General features: G+C 32.2%; 3 protein-coding genes across 3 annotated transcripts; 2 read left to right on the forward strand and 1 right to left on the reverse strand.

Annotated features, from left to right (window-relative positions):
* Nucleotides 1–138: 138 nt before the first annotated feature.
* LOC115702359 (probable LRR receptor-like serine/threonine-protein kinase At1g56130) lies at nt 139–5072 on the reverse strand. The gene is made up of 19 exons (XM_030629830.2): nt 4757–5072; nt 4481–4637; nt 4320–4391; nt 4160–4231; nt 3810–3881; nt 3634–3705; nt 3473–3544; nt 3323–3394; nt 3164–3235; nt 2987–3058; nt 2804–2875; nt 2633–2704; nt 2471–2539; nt 2321–2386; nt 2178–2222; nt 1914–1978; nt 986–1362; nt 664–859; nt 139–550 (listed from the first exon to the last, which is right to left on the reverse strand). The coding sequence occupies exons 1-19, from the start codon at nt 4836–4838 to the stop codon at nt 381–383; spliced, it is 1947 nt and encodes a 648-aa protein (XP_030485690.2). The 5' UTR covers nt 4839–5072; the 3' UTR covers nt 139–380.
* A 2109-nt stretch (nt 5073–7181) lies between these two features.
* Nucleotides 7182–10541, forward strand: LOC115702360 (uncharacterized). Its single transcript, XM_030629831.2, has 5 exons — nt 7182–7581; nt 8890–8989; nt 9241–9340; nt 9770–9861; nt 9945–10541. Exons 1-5 carry the CDS (start codon nt 7389–7391, stop codon nt 10315–10317), a joined length of 858 nt encoding a protein of 285 aa, XP_030485691.1. The 5' UTR covers nt 7182–7388; the 3' UTR covers nt 10318–10541.
* Nucleotides 10542–11707: 1166 nt separating this feature from the next.
* On the forward strand, nt 11708–12890 carry LOC115702361 (ATP synthase subunit b', chloroplastic). Its single transcript, XM_030629832.2, has one exon. The coding sequence runs from the start codon at nt 12091–12093 to the stop codon at nt 12745–12747; it is 657 nt and encodes a 218-aa protein (XP_030485692.1). The 5' UTR covers nt 11708–12090; the 3' UTR covers nt 12748–12890.
* The last annotated feature ends 3893 nt before the right edge of the window (nt 12891–16783 follow it).

Consider the following 16783-nt stretch of genomic DNA (forward strand, 5'->3'; position numbering starts at 1 on the left):
TTGTTTTAAAGGTCATCTTATTAAATTATGGTATTGAAAAACTCATCTAATTTCTTATCCTCTTAAACTGCATTTTTTTTATTATATATATAAAAAAATAACTCTACAGAGAAAAATAAGCAACAAATAGGTTGGGGGTTTGGTGACAAAAGTGAGTGCCAAACAAAATAACGTCTATTCAAGACATGGACATTCAATCCAAATTGAAACCATATATGTAAATGACATTACATTTTAAAGACAATGGCTTGAAAGATTATCCCCTTCACTTTATTAATCATTATTAATATTAACATTGAACAAAGCTTATAGCATGATATACATATACATACGATAAAATAGGACACCATTCTTAATTTTCTTTGATGAGTTCAATTCAATCATTTTTTGGGTGAGTCCGTTTCAACTAGTGTATGTTGTAATGCACGCTTTGTCCACCAAAGATAGAACAATGACAAGATAATAGCCATGCCCGCCACACATCCTAGTGCTATCCCTACTACTTTTCCAACATTCTTCTTGTTCCTTTTCGAAGCTGAACCAATTCCACCTGAAGTTACAATAAACACACAAATATGTATGGGATGTGAACGTGAGATTTACTATGCCATGCTATGCATGCCTATGCAGAAGATATAAGAAGATCAAAGTTAGAAAAATAACCTTGGTAGACATTAATGGCCGACACCAAAGGTCCATATGTGCCTTGAAAAGGAATGCAACAAGTTCCTTTCCCAGCCCAAAAGAAGTGGATATCCATGACTGAGTTTGTCACATTGACTTTGAATGTTTTCACCAATGCACTTTTCGATCCCCCGGCTTCTTTCTTAATATTCAAGTCTTTTACTACTTTGTCACCCTAATTAATGATCAATCAAAACAACGAACTTTGTAATTAATTGAGTTGTTTTAGGGCAGAGTCTGGACAAAGGCAGGTCAATAAAAGTTGATGATATGAATTATGAGGTTAAGTTTATCCATTTACCTGAATGTAAACATCAAATATGCGCCTTCCAAGGGCTTTCCAAGTTCGACTGTCCCCCATCGCTATCTCGGCAAAGTGAAGCTCAACTACATACTCCCCGTTCACCAAACCAAAGCCGAAGTATCTTAGCGAGTTTGGTGAAATTCTAGCTGTTTTGTACAGTTCAGAGTCCAAAGTTTTTGTGATTTGGGAATTTGTACTTGCTATATATTGAGGCCCTTTTGGACTGAACAAGAAGTTCCCGGTATTGCTTACTGCCCAGTTGAGCTTAGAATTTGTGTACAATGATGCTGCTCCTAGTTGTTCAGAATCAGCTGCATACTTGGTGCCTGATGCAGATACTACTTCTGTCCCACCACTTTTAACAGAGAATGATGCTACAAAGAGAAATTTTGTTCTGGTGATAATCACAAATAAAGTTGTTTTTTAAGTCACAAATCTTATGGAATTAAACTTTAGACATTTTACACCTAAGAAAATCCAATCCAATCCAAAACTTACACCTATCATATTAATGTTTTATTAGTTTATGGATTTCAACACTTGGGTACAACATTTTATTGATTTTGTTCGCGTTTCTTTTTAGAGCTGAAATTTTGCAGAATTTCAAACAAAACTGTAATGGTTCCCCATGAAAACTTGATTTTTGAGGCCAAACGTGATGCTTCTACAACAGTGTCAGAAAAAATTTAATTTTTTTAGAGCATAGCAATACTCTTGCAATGGTCTCATGGTGCAAAAACCGATGCTCTTATGAAAACTTAATTTTTGAGGCAAAAAACTATGCTATAGTATTAACAATGATGCAACGGTGTCCCCATGAAAACTTGATGCATACTTATATATATATATTTTTGTATGCACAAAAGCAACAACAATCACTCTCATAAAACTGATAAACAATAAGCCTTAAAAACTTTTTACTTACATGTTGGTGCTTGATTAGCACATTTACTCTCTTGTTGGAGGCAGAGCAGAAGGTCAAGTGATTTCCTATCTCCATGACCATTGAAATGATTAGAATCAGATACGTAAATTCCAAATACTATATATAAGCCTTGTTATTTTCTTTCTTTTTAGATTGAAGAATCATAAAGGGCATTAAAACTAGAGAAAGGAAAACTAGGGATTAAAGTAAGTTCTATCTTGTAGAGCTGTAAAATGATAGATATTGTAAGGTTTTTATTTTCACCTGTCAAGTAAAGTGTTTGCATTGATTGAGGTTCCGAGGACATTCCTGAATTAAGAAAGAAAAAAAAAATGGCTAGTTCAAGGAAACCGCTGCTAAGGTTACTATAACCGTCTCATGTAGTAGCAAAAGTTTTTAGAACTTACATCGAAAATCCTGTTTTAGCATAGTTTGGAGGAACATTTCCAGTTATATTGTTGAAAGAAACATCTCTGTTGTTGTCATGAGAAATATTCATATTAAAGCTAAGGAATTCTGCAGAATGATTAAAAGATGTAACTGAAGGTGTTTCTTACAATGCTAAAAGCTTTGGAGTAATGATATTTTCAGGTAACTCTCCCCTCATGTTGTTGTTTCCAAGATATCTATAATGAATAAAATGAATGAATTCATGTCTTCAGATAACCATGATCAATCATGATAAAAGTAACCATATGAGAATGAGAAAATCTACTCACAGATAAGTTAACATTGTTAAGTCTTGGAATGAGTTTGGTATTGAGCCAGTCAACTTGTTAAAGCTTAAGTCCCTATGAGAATGAACAGAACAAATTAATGAAATGGAACACTCAATTACAGAAAATATCCTTTTTAGATGACATAAAATTTAAGATAACAAGCCCACTTACAGTTGCTGCAACTCTACCAGCCTACCAATTCGTTGTGGAATTTCGCCAGACAATCGACAATTTCTCAAAGTCCTGCAATTGTCAAAAGCTGATCAATAATAAGAATATCAACTAAATTGAAATCTCACTATAGAGTCAAGTCAAGTCATTGTTCTTTTTGAGGTTAGATAGGAAGCAGCATACAGAATGGACAAACTAGTTTGATTTTCCAAGAAATTAAGAGAAGAATCTTCAAGGCTTAGATCACCAATTCTCCTACACAAAGTAGCACATGTAATAAGAGAGTAAGAAATTTCAAACTTACAACATAAACATGAAAAAATGCAACAAAGATAATGAATCATAAATAGAAGATTTTACAGGGTCTCAAGTTTAGTTAGAGCGCTAAAACTGCTAGGAATCGGGCCTTCGAGAGATGTTCCTTCGATTCGTCTGATAGAAGATGAGCAGTACTAGTTAAGAAAAGTATAATCTTAAAATAATTCATAAAAGTTAAAGGGAAATAGTGATAAAAATTACAGGTCTATGAATTCAGTGAGAGTCCCCAAGAATTGTGGGAGTTTTCCGGTGAATAGATTATCAGATGCCCAACTGAAACAGGAAAAGAATTCACCTATGAGTATGACACACATAGAGATGTGTATAAGAAAAAGTCAGTCAGATGAGTACAGAATTCTAAGGGATTTTAAGTTTGCAAATTCTTGTGGAATTGGTCCTGTAACTCCACTGCTATCAATGTACCTGAATTATGAAAAAAATAAATAAATAAATAAATAAAGGCAAATTCAGAAACAGAGAGAGACCACACTATTTCAATAATTACAACTTACAACTGCTCTAGGGAGGTCAATTTTCCAAGTTGTGTAGGTAATTCTCCCACAAAACCATTTGAACTAAAACTTCTGTTGCATAAAAAGAACATCAACAAAGTTCCAAACTTTGAAAAAGAAGTGAAAAATTAGAGGCATAGAAACTGCATCTGAAAACATTGCAAGCATGGGCTTACAGAGAAACCATCTTGGTTAAATTGCCTAGCTCCGGGGGCACCGGCCCTGTCAGATTGTTTATGCCAAGGCTCCTGTTCAATCACAAATTTAAGAATAAGAATGTCTGGTTTTAGAGAAATACCAAGGGAGACCTTAAGGTGCTGAACACCACAAGAGGTGGCATACCGCTGTTTGTGCAATTCACTATCAGATCCTATACATTTTGATTAAATAAACAATATAAAAATCGCTAACCATTTATAAGAGTATGGTGTTGGTGTTGTACACCTAAAGGCTTTAGGTGCCTAATAACAATGCTCCTGATTTTAGTATTAAACAAAGAAAAAGTGTATAATTGCTAAGAAATTACAGGTACTGCATTTCTGATAATTGTCCAATTTCAGCAGGGATAAAGCCACTCAGAACATTCTGAGCAAGATTCCTGGAACATGAATTAAACATTTTTACATAAATATTTACAAGTATATCAATGAAAACAAGGTAAGCAAATCCAAGAATTTGATTCTTACAAGTCCATTAGTTTCTTAAGCTGAAAAAGCTCTTTTGGTATTTCACCATAAATATCTAAAGCATATATCTTCCTGTACAAACCAAAAGGGTTAAGCTCAAAACCATTAGAATTTCCATTTAATAGAAGAAAAATGTTATATTAATTAATTGATAAACTGACAGGTGGGTTATATGACAGGTGCTACTCAAGCAATCACAAGCTACACGAGGGTTTGCAGTCTCAGGTGCCCATTTCGAATTTGGGTTGCAAGGGTCAGTTGAAAGATTCAAATACCTTCCTAATTTCCAGTAATCTATCATCTTTTTAAGTGCAGCCACTGAGATTTTTAAGATCATGAAAATAATTAGATTCTTTCAACTGAAAGTGAAACTAACTAATAAGACAACAAATTTAAATTGAATTGGTAATATTGGAGATTAAGAGATAATTAATAACCTTCATTGGGGTCAGTTGTTGATTGTGAAAACACTAACCGAAACATACAAAGTAGAAGGAAAGAGAAGCTCCAAAACTCCATTTTTTGAGCAGTAATAATAAGAGCTCATGCAAGGTAGTTCTAAAAGATTATAAACTAGTTACACGGCCATTTGGAATTTGGAAAAATGAGTTTAAATTACATATTTAAAGATTTATGGTAATTAAGTACAAGGGCAAAATCCAATATAGAAAGTAGGTGTTGCTTCTTTGGCTCCTTTGACCATTACAAAAGTATATCTATAGCTACTCATAGTGGACCATTTATTTTATCAAGACCTTATCGCATTAATTAATTAGTCTATATTATATGGTTTAATGGTTATGGATTTTCCACCTTTTGACTGTATCCTCACTGAGGGAATAAGCTAAGTGACAGAAAATACTTTAAAGAAGAAAAAAAAAATTAATGCTGCTGAAGTTAATTACCTTTTTATTATTATTATTATTATTATTATTATTATTATTATTATTATTATTATTATTATTATTACTACTACCTTTATTTTTAATTGAATGGTCTTAATATGTATAGGGATCCTTTTGTCCTCTCTTCATTCCAAGATGTGGCCAATACGAATCTTCAATCAATGAATCAATCTCATTTTTTAATTTCAAAGAAACATAATTTACAGAATAAATACTTATGTTTAATTTTTAGTTGTAAATAAAATATTTAAGTTTAATTTTTGACAATAATATCTTGTTGTGAAAACAACACCTCAGCAAGAACAAATGTAGAACAAATAAGATCAATGAAAACCAACTATAACAAATGCAGAGCTATGCAGTAATGTTTAAATCAGAAAACATGTGCAATAAAACATAAAGAACACAATGAATTTTAAAATTTGTGTTAAGTCGCAGATTATATCGCTCTATTTAAGACGTTCGCGACACTATCTAAAATTGTACAAGCAAACTATCAGTCTCGTCAAATCTAAGTTGAATCGCGGATTATGTCACTCTATTTCTTCTATTGGTTCTGATGTATTAAATAATAATCATTTAATAAATACATTTTTTCCAAAAAATAAAGTCACACCACACTCGCCTGCCACCTCGATCGGCGGTGCCGACGCGTGTATGGTGGTCCAGTGTGTGAGTACTCACCAATATGCACAAAACTAAATACTCATTGGGGCTCCAACCTAAGTTCCGAATTTGTACAACCAAATCTTCATTCGCGTCTCTGGAATCTTCTTGATTTGTTTTCAAGACAGTGATAAAACATGTACGAACAGAAGGTGATGTTTTCCTTTTCCATATATAAATAAATAGGAATTGTATGTGGACCAATTTTGCTGTCATTTGCTAAAGGTTATTTTATAATTTGTACCAAAATGAAACTCATCCTTACCATTGGTACTTTTGGTTGGATGATTTTTGGTGGGCTTCCATTTGATATTGCGAGTATAGTGCCTGCTGCTCTTCATTACTATTTACTCTTGTCATGGAAACTTATGCATATCCTTTTGTAGCTTAACGTTATTGATCAATTCCTCGGCGTTTTTGGATTGGATTGTATGCATACTATAAGCTCGTCGGGATCTAATTTGCTGCCTAGTTCATTTGACACCTTAAGTTCCCGACCTTGCCTCTCGATGACGAGGAATGGAAACTGGTTCCTGATCTAATTTGTTGTAGGAATACTGTAATTTCACTCTAGTTTGCTGTAAAAGTAAACCTTATTAATTATACAGTTCACTAATTTAAAATGACAACTTTTAACCCAAGCCTCACATTATTAAGAATATGCAAGAATTATCTTGTGTATAAGTGTTCTACTTACTTTATGCTAAGGAGGTCTTTTGGGAATGTGCCCAAAAATAAAAATGTGAGGGTCTAGGCCATATCAATGTGAGAGTCAAAGTGAAGTAGCGGTGTAGAAATCCAACTTTAATTTATCTCTCATATGGGTTGTTTTGTGTTAACTAGTTTAACCTCTTTGTTTATTTATTTTCAATTAAAAGGGATCACACTAAATTGGTGGTGAGTTGAGAACTTGTTTTAATTTGGCTAAAAAAATTTCCTATTTAACTCAAGATCTAAAGTCTTATTTGTCTTGAACTAAACGCTTGTAGCTATAGTTCCAAACGTCCAAAATTCAAGTTAGAACAACTCCACAAATACGATAAACAAAAAGCTTGTGGAAAGAAATCTTGGAAATGAAGTAATATATATATATATATATATATATATATATATATACATAGGTTGATACAGTGGTAAAGTCTTTTTGATGCCTTTAGGTTTGTTATATTTCAGCCAAAAATCATGATTACAACTATAGAAAATCTAAGGAGAAAAGAATATTTTCTTTTTCTCACTTTTTGTTTTGAATGTGGTATTAGTTAAGTGTAGGGCTTAATTTATTAAACAAGTAATAAAAATGTTGTGTATGTATAATAAATAGTGTTTTGTGTTGTTAAGGAAAAGGGAATTGCCTCCGACACAAGCTGAAAAAAGAGGTTGGAAGCTCCTTCTTCACATCATCAAAACCCCAAATGGTATACGTGTTCTTCTCTCCTAGGAATCTATCTCTGTGTTCCTTTCTATAAGATAGCAATGAGTTTCAGGGCATATATCAGCCATGGCTCATCATCACAAACATGAAGACTTTGCACCTCGGCTTTCTCAAGAAAAGCCTAGGCGCTCTCTTGGGTTGCCATTGTCACCATTGATGCTTATGGATAGCCTTTCTCGAAAGAGTAGTGTTTCTTATGATAAGCTTCCAGAGGAGCCTCTCAAGCTCTCTGTTCTCAAACTTGATGGCTCTTCCTTTGGTAATATTTCTACTTTTTACTTTCCTTCTTTCTTTTCTGTTATTACCAGTTTCCAATTTCCATGAACACAAATTGTTAGGATTTTTTTTAGATAATTAAATAATGTATTATTTTTTTTATTTTTTTTTTATATATTTTTATGTTTAAATTTTTTTTTTCGTGTTTTATAACAATAACACCAAAATAATAAAAAAAAAATTACATAAGAATAATAGAAAAATAACATCAAAACATCAAAACGATAATAAAAACTCAACAACAAATTAACAAGACTACAACGTAAAAGTAAATCAAAAAATCGTATTTTTATGAATAAAATCATAAAAATCGTAAAAATATTTAAAATTTCATATAACCGTATTTTTGTAATTTTTTTATTTTTTTATTTTTGTATAATTATAAAATAATCTCTTCTTTTTTTTTTCATTGTATATTATTTTAGTCTTTCACACTCTAACCCACTCTCCTAGCCTATATTACCCTGGATTAGATACATTTATAATTATTTTATAATTTTTATTTGTATATACCTAATTAATAGAAAAAAAATATAAGATTTTTTTTTTTTGAAGAAGATATTTTATAGGATTTAGTAGATTTGTTAAGAAATTTTATATTTATAAGAAATATGCATGATAATTTTTATACATATTACTATATTAATATGGCCTATAAAATTTAATAACATATAAATTTTAAAAACAATTATTTGTTCTTTTTAATACTTTTTAACCTTTTTTTTTAGTAGTTGTAGTACTTCTTTATTATTTATATTGTTTTTTTGCTTGAAAAAAATACTTTTTTAGTAAATATTGGTTACTTATATCTTTTTCTAATTTTTAGTAAGGTATGGTAATTTTCTGAGGGTATTTAAAAATACCGTTTTTTTTATGTATTATTTATAATTTTACGTTCTAAAATTTTTATTTATAAAAATATAAGTTTAATAAAAAATAATGAAAATTTACCTTGTGACAACTATAAATAAATTATAACACGACAAAAAGTAATTAGAAAAGCAATTTCATAATAACTATAAATAAATTATTATAAGAGCCAAATAAACAATTTATTATTTTTACTAAAAATATATTTTTATAAATAAAAAAATTCAAAACATAAAAGTAAAAAGAAAATTCCATCATAATGTATTTTATAAGTTTTTTCAAACTTGAGTTCTATTATCTAAACTTTTTAACAATAAGTTATAGGTGAAAGTGGTAGAGCATATACTACTTGTTGTGATTCCCACCAGCAACCAACCAAGTGGGTTATGATTGAATTGAGGTTTATATTATAACGTTACAGATGTTCAAGTTACAAGATCATCCACTGTTGCTGAACTTAAAAAGGCGGTAGAGGCAGTCTTCAGTCACCTGCCTCAGAAAGGACCAGAAAAGATCTCATGGTACTACATTCACACACCTCTAACATTTTACACTACCCCAATAAGTTTTTGGGGTCAAACAAAATGACATGGTGATTTTTTTTTCTTTTTGTAAAATGTGTACCTTGATTGTAATGCCTAGTTTAACTCGAATATTGCTTACATTACATGGTTTTAAAAAAAGGGGGGGGAGGTAACAATTAACAAATCTGATTAATTATGCCTCATTTTATTTGGTTTTTACTTCTTCAAATTTGGTTCTTTTTTTTTAGGCCGCACATATGGGGACATTTTTGCTTGTGCTACAATGGTCGAAAGCTAATCTTAGATACAGATCAAGTCAAAAATCATGGCATCAAAGATGGTGATCAGGTCTGTACGTGACAAGTTTCTCATTTTAGCTAAAAATATCTCCTAAATTGAACTGAACTCCTCCTTGAATCTTTGTAACTGAGTTTATTATATAGTTTTGATATAAAGTATTATTAATCACAGTAAATTGCTTAGATTATAGTAAGAAGAATCTAGTTCTGCAAGGACTATAATTTCAACAACCAACAAATATTCCCCTTTTGGGTAGGTTTGGTTGGAATGAATAGGAAAGAGAATATGAATGAAATAGAATTAAATTTGATATGGTTTTTTTTTTTTTTTTCATTTTTGATTCGAATTAACGGTGGAAATTTCATTTCCTTAGAATACTTTAAAATGTAACCAAACACACCCTTGATTTCCAACACAAACATTTTTTTCTCTACAATGTATAAAATTGCTCTCTGATATGCTCCTTATTGCATGCAGCTTCATTTTGTGCGGCATGTCTCAATCAGCTATAATCTCGTGAAGAAGAGACCTAATAAGAAAGGATATGTTACTTCAAAGCAGACAAATAAGTAAGGATCAAGATGAGTTCTTTCTAGCACATATTTCTTTTTCTTTTTCTTTTTGTAAGACTGTAATTGAGTAATGTTTGCAGAACGCAGTCGCCATCGAGTAGCTGTGGCGAGGAAGAACAAAGTGAGCAAGAACAGCAGTACATGTACGAGCACAAGGTGCAGCAGTGTAGTGATGAAGGTTGTTTCATGGGACATCATGAAACCAGGCTGAGTCGCTTGTTTGGAGAGTGGTTCTCGCATTGCAAGTGCAGCAACACATCAACAACAACATCCTCAGTTGGGAAAAAAAGGAGGCTCAATATTATGGAGGGCTTGGTCTCCCCTGCTTCAAGACTCACATCTGGTTTTATGGCAAGTTTCAAGAAAGTTATACAACGTTGCGGTGAAAAATGCTATCCCCTGAGGAGGAGGAGGACTCTTTCCTCAAACTCAAAGAGATATTTAGTCAAATAATAATTAACTTGGTTGAGATTGAGAGACACCATTTTGTCTGTGTTTACTTAAATTCGTCTGTTTCTGTTTCTGTTCTGTTCTTCAATCTTGATGATGTTATAGTAGTTTTCATGGCACACCCACCCTACTCCAACTAAGTCTTGTTGCTTAAGAAGAAAAAAGAGAATAATGATACTGAATGCTTGCTTATTATTCGTATTTATGAACTATTAATTTTTATCTCATGCCATGCCTACTAGTGTGTTATTTTCTTGGTACAAATCCAAAATATGATAAATTAGCTAATTTGTTCAAAAGTAAAAAGCGAAAAAATGATTGTGAGATACTTAAAGTATGTAAAATCATGTCTAATTAATGCTACAATTGAATATACATAATTGTGTTTAAAATTTGTGTACAAAGTGTCTCGAGCTCAGCTCTACTATATATAAAACAAGTTATAGTGCAGTGCAAACGACCTTGATGCACTATGTTAAGCGACTAGAGTTTAGAGATATGATCGTTAACTATATATTATTGACTATGGAAGAATCAGCTGGCCAACACAAATACGCGAGAGTATCACTCACTATCACATATTTGCCATATAAGTAATAACACGAGAGAAAGTTTACAATTTTACAACTCATATCAGTAATATTTACAAAAATACTGATCAAAGTTTACAATTTTCCTGTCACACGAAATTTTTTACAAAAATACTGTCTTTTTATAAGACAACCGTAAAATAACAAAACAAGACAATTAAAAACAACAATAAAACAACTAAAAACAACCGTAAAATAATAGTAAAAATTTAACAAAGTATACAGTATGAAACTTACATAATATTTTTGAAAAAAATTCCACCCCACAATAATTTTTTTTTTTTTTTTAAATTTCAGTATGTAATGTAAAAACTCATCATATTGTTGCAGATTTTTTAAAATATAGGCTGGGCCTAAGAGCTTCATGATGTTTGACAAACTTATACATTAAAACCTCTATCTAAGAATACACTTAGACCAAGTAAATTATATTCTAATTGAGAGGTTATAACTAAATAGAGTTATACTAGAAAAAAATTCAAAAACCAAAAAATATCAATGTAACAACAATAACAATAAACAATCCTTAATACTACACTATAATAGAATTATTTTTGAGTAAATATAATATTTATATATGTATTACAATTTAGAATAAAATTATTAATTTTGCATAAATAAATTTATAAAATATATGTATATATTTTATTAAGATGTAATTATTTTATATAGAAGTATATTTTGTTAATATGAGACTTAAAAAATATATAACTAATTACAATTTTAAAGTTATTCTTATTTATAATTGACTCAAATTTAAACTTATTTTTTTTTATAATAAATTCGAAATTATTCTTAAATAAAGGTTCTAGTGTATTTATAAATAGATAAACCAAAAAATTGAAAAAAAAAATAATTACAATTTAAAGTCAAGTGAAATTTGGTGAATAATGTTTTATCCAATATGGATGGTCCATTAAGAAGAAGACCGACCCGTAAATGAACCCGAGTCACTCACAGTCACAGGTGTGAAACTTGGTTGGTCCCAGTGGAGTCCAGTCAGTGACCAGACCACCACAGATTCCTCATCTCAATTTGTTGTGTGGCGAAGAAAGAGATAACATTTGTGTGAAAATCCCATACTCAGTTCAGAATCACCTTCATTCCCAATCCGAAATCCCTATTCACAATCAATTAATCAATCGAACACAACAACAACCAGACTCGAAGGATTCCTGAACCCTCCATGGCCAACGTCATCATGGCCTCCTCCAAACTCATTTCCCCACCCTCTATCTCCATCTCCTCCGTTGCCCCAACTTCCAGGCCCAAAATCTCACTCCTCCAAGTCTCAGTTCCCAAAATCTCCAAGACCCAATTGCAATCCCTCTCCTCCTCGGCTCTTAAAACCCTCTCCCTGGCTGCAGCCACCTCTCTGGCTCTGGCTCCCCCATCACTAGCCGTGGAAATCGAAAAGGCAGCTCTTTTCGACTTCAATTTGACATTGCCCATAATAATGGGGGAGTTTCTGTTGTTGATGGTGGCGTTGGACAAGATCTACTTCACACCTTTAGGCAACTTCATGGACGAGAGGGACTCGGCTATTAAAGAGAAACTGGGTGGAGTTAAGGACACGTCCGAGGAGGTTAAGAAGCTTGAGGAACAGGCGGCCGCGGTGATGAAGGCGGCTAGAGCTGAGATATCGGCGGCTCTGAACAAGATGAAGAAGGAGACACAGTTGGAAGTGGAGCAGAAATTGGCGGAGGAGAAGAAGAAATTGGATGCAGAATTGCAGGAAGCTTTGGCCAAGTTGGAGGAACAGAAGATTGAGTCTATCAAATCTCTTGATTCCCAAATTGCTAATCTCAGTCAGGATATTGTCAAGAAGGTTCTTCCTCTTTGATTTTAATTTTAATTTTAATTTTATTCCTTTTTGAAAGGCCAACATTTATATTTGTACGATAATATTATGTGATGCATGTAATGATAATATGGTGTAATCAAATCTCAGGAGATACATTTGATATATATATTTAAATTCTCAAAGCTTAGTTTTGAGTTGACAACTTGACACGCCACCATGAAAAAAAAAAAGAAAAGAAAATTAAGTTTGTAATCTAAACCTACATAGATGATCAAATGAAAAGTTGACTGAATTCAAGCACCAATCAATTTTTCTGTGATAAGAAATTGGTAAATTGGTGGGCATGAGCATACAACACCACAGTGCATGTTTCAACTTTGATGTAATTATATACCGATTCTTTTTTAGTTAGCAGCAATTGATAATAATCAATCTTCGAATAATGAACTAATACGAGTTCACAAAAATGAAAAGAAAAAATAAAATCAGTATATATGTTGTCAATTACCCTTAGTTCACTTGAAACACTAATTTAAATATTTCCAACATGTAAAATTTCTTGGTTTTGATCGCAATTCTATTTTTCCAAATGTGATATAAATACAAATGGTCCAACGGGAGTGGGAATTTACAGGAACACTTAGAAATCAACAGAATTTTAAGCAAAAATGATGATTTACAATTGTCACATGAAAAAGTTATTCTAAAAGCAAAAAAAACAAAATGCTAAAACAATAGTTTAATATGGTCCCATAAAAATTAAATTTTAAAGGGCCTGCAAAGATCTCATGAAAACTTAATCTTAGAGGTGAACAAATAATGCAAATAGTTGTTTGCATGTGGTTAAAATATGCATAATATTGATAAAACTTTAATAGATATTACTTTTCACTCTATTGTCTCTGCTTAAGAAATTTTCTATTTTGAATTTGGGTTTTCCTTTTAAATCTAAACAATCCAAAATGTTAGAGAAATGCTAAAATGCATTACAAGTATATCGCTTTTGGTGTAAAATAAATATCACGTATCATATATTTAAATTAAATTATGTAGAACATGTTCTTACATTATAACAATAACGATATGTCAAGTCGTAGGATGTTGGGTACCTTATGGTGTCTTATAACAATGCTTAAATTATTGAACATGCTACTTTATCAAAAAAGGAAAAAAAAAAAAACAAACAAACTCATTTTGGTACCTAAAATTAAGTGTTTTGAGTTTTATATCAGTACAACATCGTTTTTACGTTAATTCTAGCTTTCAAGATCACTTTTCGATAGAACATCGATGTTGTAATATTTTTGCATTGATTTTCACTTCCAAAATATGGTTTACTATCGAGATCATTCCATGAACATCAAGTTGGCATCACTTTTTACCTCTAAAATCAAGTTTCAATGAGACTATCACAGACTATGGTTTTAGGCCTCTAAAATCAAGTTTATATGGGGTTGTCATTGGAGCATCGCAAACTATCATTTTATCGTTATTTTTTGCCTCTAAAATCAAGTTTTGTTGGACTTTCGTTTTAGTATTATTTTAATACCTTAAATTAAGTTTTCAAGGAATCATCGCATGTCGTCATTTTAGCACTGTTTTTCGCCTCTAAAAGCAAATATTTGTCGGATTAGTGCAAACTATTGTTTTAGTATTATTTTTTATTATACCGTCAAAAAGTATCATTTTAGTATTGATTCTAAAATTGTACTGAATTTCACATTAAAAATTACGAATACCAGAACTAATAAATGATGCAAGATGTGCTCATGATATTTAAATTAGTTTATGGATATGTTTTACATCAACGATATGGTCAATTATGAATGTTATTATTTAACTGTGAAAATTGAAATTATCCTTAAATGTTGAAGAAAAAATAGCATAAAGCAATTTTTTTGCTATTATGAAATGTTTATGTAATAAGGGTTTAAGTAAATATTTTCTCAGGTGTGTGTTCTATATTGATGTTGAATAATTAAGAAATTAAAAGAAATAATGGATGCTTTAATGGTGAGGGGGATGGTGTTAGTGATAGGTGAATGGTGAGGAATGGCATAAACAAAGCAATGGGGATTTCTGTACATTGTCTAGTGGTCCCAATTATTAAGACAACTCATTATTTGTGTAATAATTGTATAACAAATTTTGTTAGGAAAATATTCATTCTACCCCCTGTATTGTATTGTTACCCTTTGTATACGTGGCCATCTATAATATTCTTGTAATTGGAATTTGCCTATATAATGAAAGCGATACAGCTTATTCTTTTGGAGCTAAGCAAAATATTCATTCTACACACATTTTCTCTCTGTTTTTAAGTTAGTATCAGTGCCTTCACTGATGCGTTGTCATCTATGGCGGCTCCAGGAGAGAAGACACCAAAGGCCTCTATTGAAGGTCACAATGGTGCTCAGAAAGTAACAACATCTGCAATGGCTTCGAATGTTGTAGCTGGAAGCAGCCAACCACAGACTTAGTTTTTCAATGCTGTCGTGCCTCATTTTGGGAGAACACTAAATCAACCGTTTGCTTAAAGTTGGATCACAAATTCACACTATCGAAACCATAGCTTTTGAAATAACGTATGGACACAGACTTGATGGCTATATTAAAGGTACTCTTCCTAGACCGCAAGATTTTCTCTATGCTAATGTTGATGGTAGTGAAGTGTCCACAAGTGAAATTAATCCTGCCTTTCAGCAATGGATTGTAAACAACCAGTTGCTTTTCTAATGGTTGTATGGCTCCATGACTGAAGGAATCACATCTAAAGTTATGGGATGTGATTCAACAACCTCTTTGTGGTCTGTACTCGAAGCCTTGTATGGAGCACATTCAAAATCCAAAATGGATGAATATAGAACTAGGATTCAGACGGTTAGGAAAGGAGCTTTCACAATCCTAGATTACATTTGACAGAAGATTCAATGGGTTGATGCTCTTGCCCTTATAGGAGACCCTTACACTGAAAAACTACTTGTAGGTAACATTTTCTCAAGATTGGATATTGGATATCTTCCCATAGTACTGCTTTTTGAAGCAAGGCCATCCACCACTTCCTACGACCTTTCCTCCCTTTGGCTATATCGCTGGTTCGAATTAGGAACAGTAGGCCCTTTGCCACGTTCAAGGTCATGAATAGGCAAATTCAAGTTGAGCCCATTTGGGTTGTTTTCAGCTGAGGGTTCCCTATGATTACAAAGAATATTAGTACAGTCATTATGACGCCTAGTGCTGTTAGTTACCTGATCATCTGTGCAACGTTAAGTTGGGACTTGTGGTGGATGTCAGATCCGAATCTGGATCCTTCATGTGATTTCTACCTATAATGCATGCATCTGTTTCTACATTATAGTGTATTATGCAGTTACCAGTTTAATGATACCCTCGACGGCGTGGGTAGGTGTTATTGGTGGAAAATGGCCCACAGCCATCGGCATTGAGGTTTCTATAGTGTGGCCTAAAAATATAAGAAATAGATTGAGGGGGGTCGTGGTAGTACTCCCTACTCCTCCAACAGAAGGGTCAACTAGAGTGGTTCTTTTCCTAGTAATCGGAACACTGATAGTGCCAATGTTGATAGTTTCATTGTTATTGTTGTTCGTGTTTATCTGTTTTGTAGCCATTTCAATTCTCCTCCAAAATCTGAGAAATGTTATAAAAGTGATTCCCACAAACGACGCCAAATATTGTCAGGAGAATTTAAACAACACCAAAAAGTGCAAGTATTCAAGCAAAGCAAGAGCACTCACCAACAATTATGCGAGTAGACAAAATTCAGGCTACGAAATGGGCAGTAACAAGAATAGAAATATAAAGTAGACAAGAGAATTATAGTGGTTCAGTCAGAGCTTGGTTTGCTTAGTCCACTTTGTGAGATATACATGCCTTGTTTATTTGATTTATTATTTGATTTTGATCACCCTTTTATATAGAAAGCATGTGTTTATTAATATTACATAATTGATCAAATTGAACTGTTATTACAATAATTGCACAAATTAATTAAGATAAACATTTAAAGGCATAATTATAAGAAGATATTCATATGTTCTTGTCTTGATTACAGCAA

This window comes from Cannabis sativa, chromosome X (assembly GCF_029168945.1).
Source record: "Cannabis sativa cultivar Pink pepper isolate KNU-18-1 chromosome X, ASM2916894v1, whole genome shotgun sequence".
NCBI lineage: Eukaryota > Viridiplantae > Streptophyta > Magnoliopsida > Rosales > Cannabaceae > Cannabis > Cannabis sativa.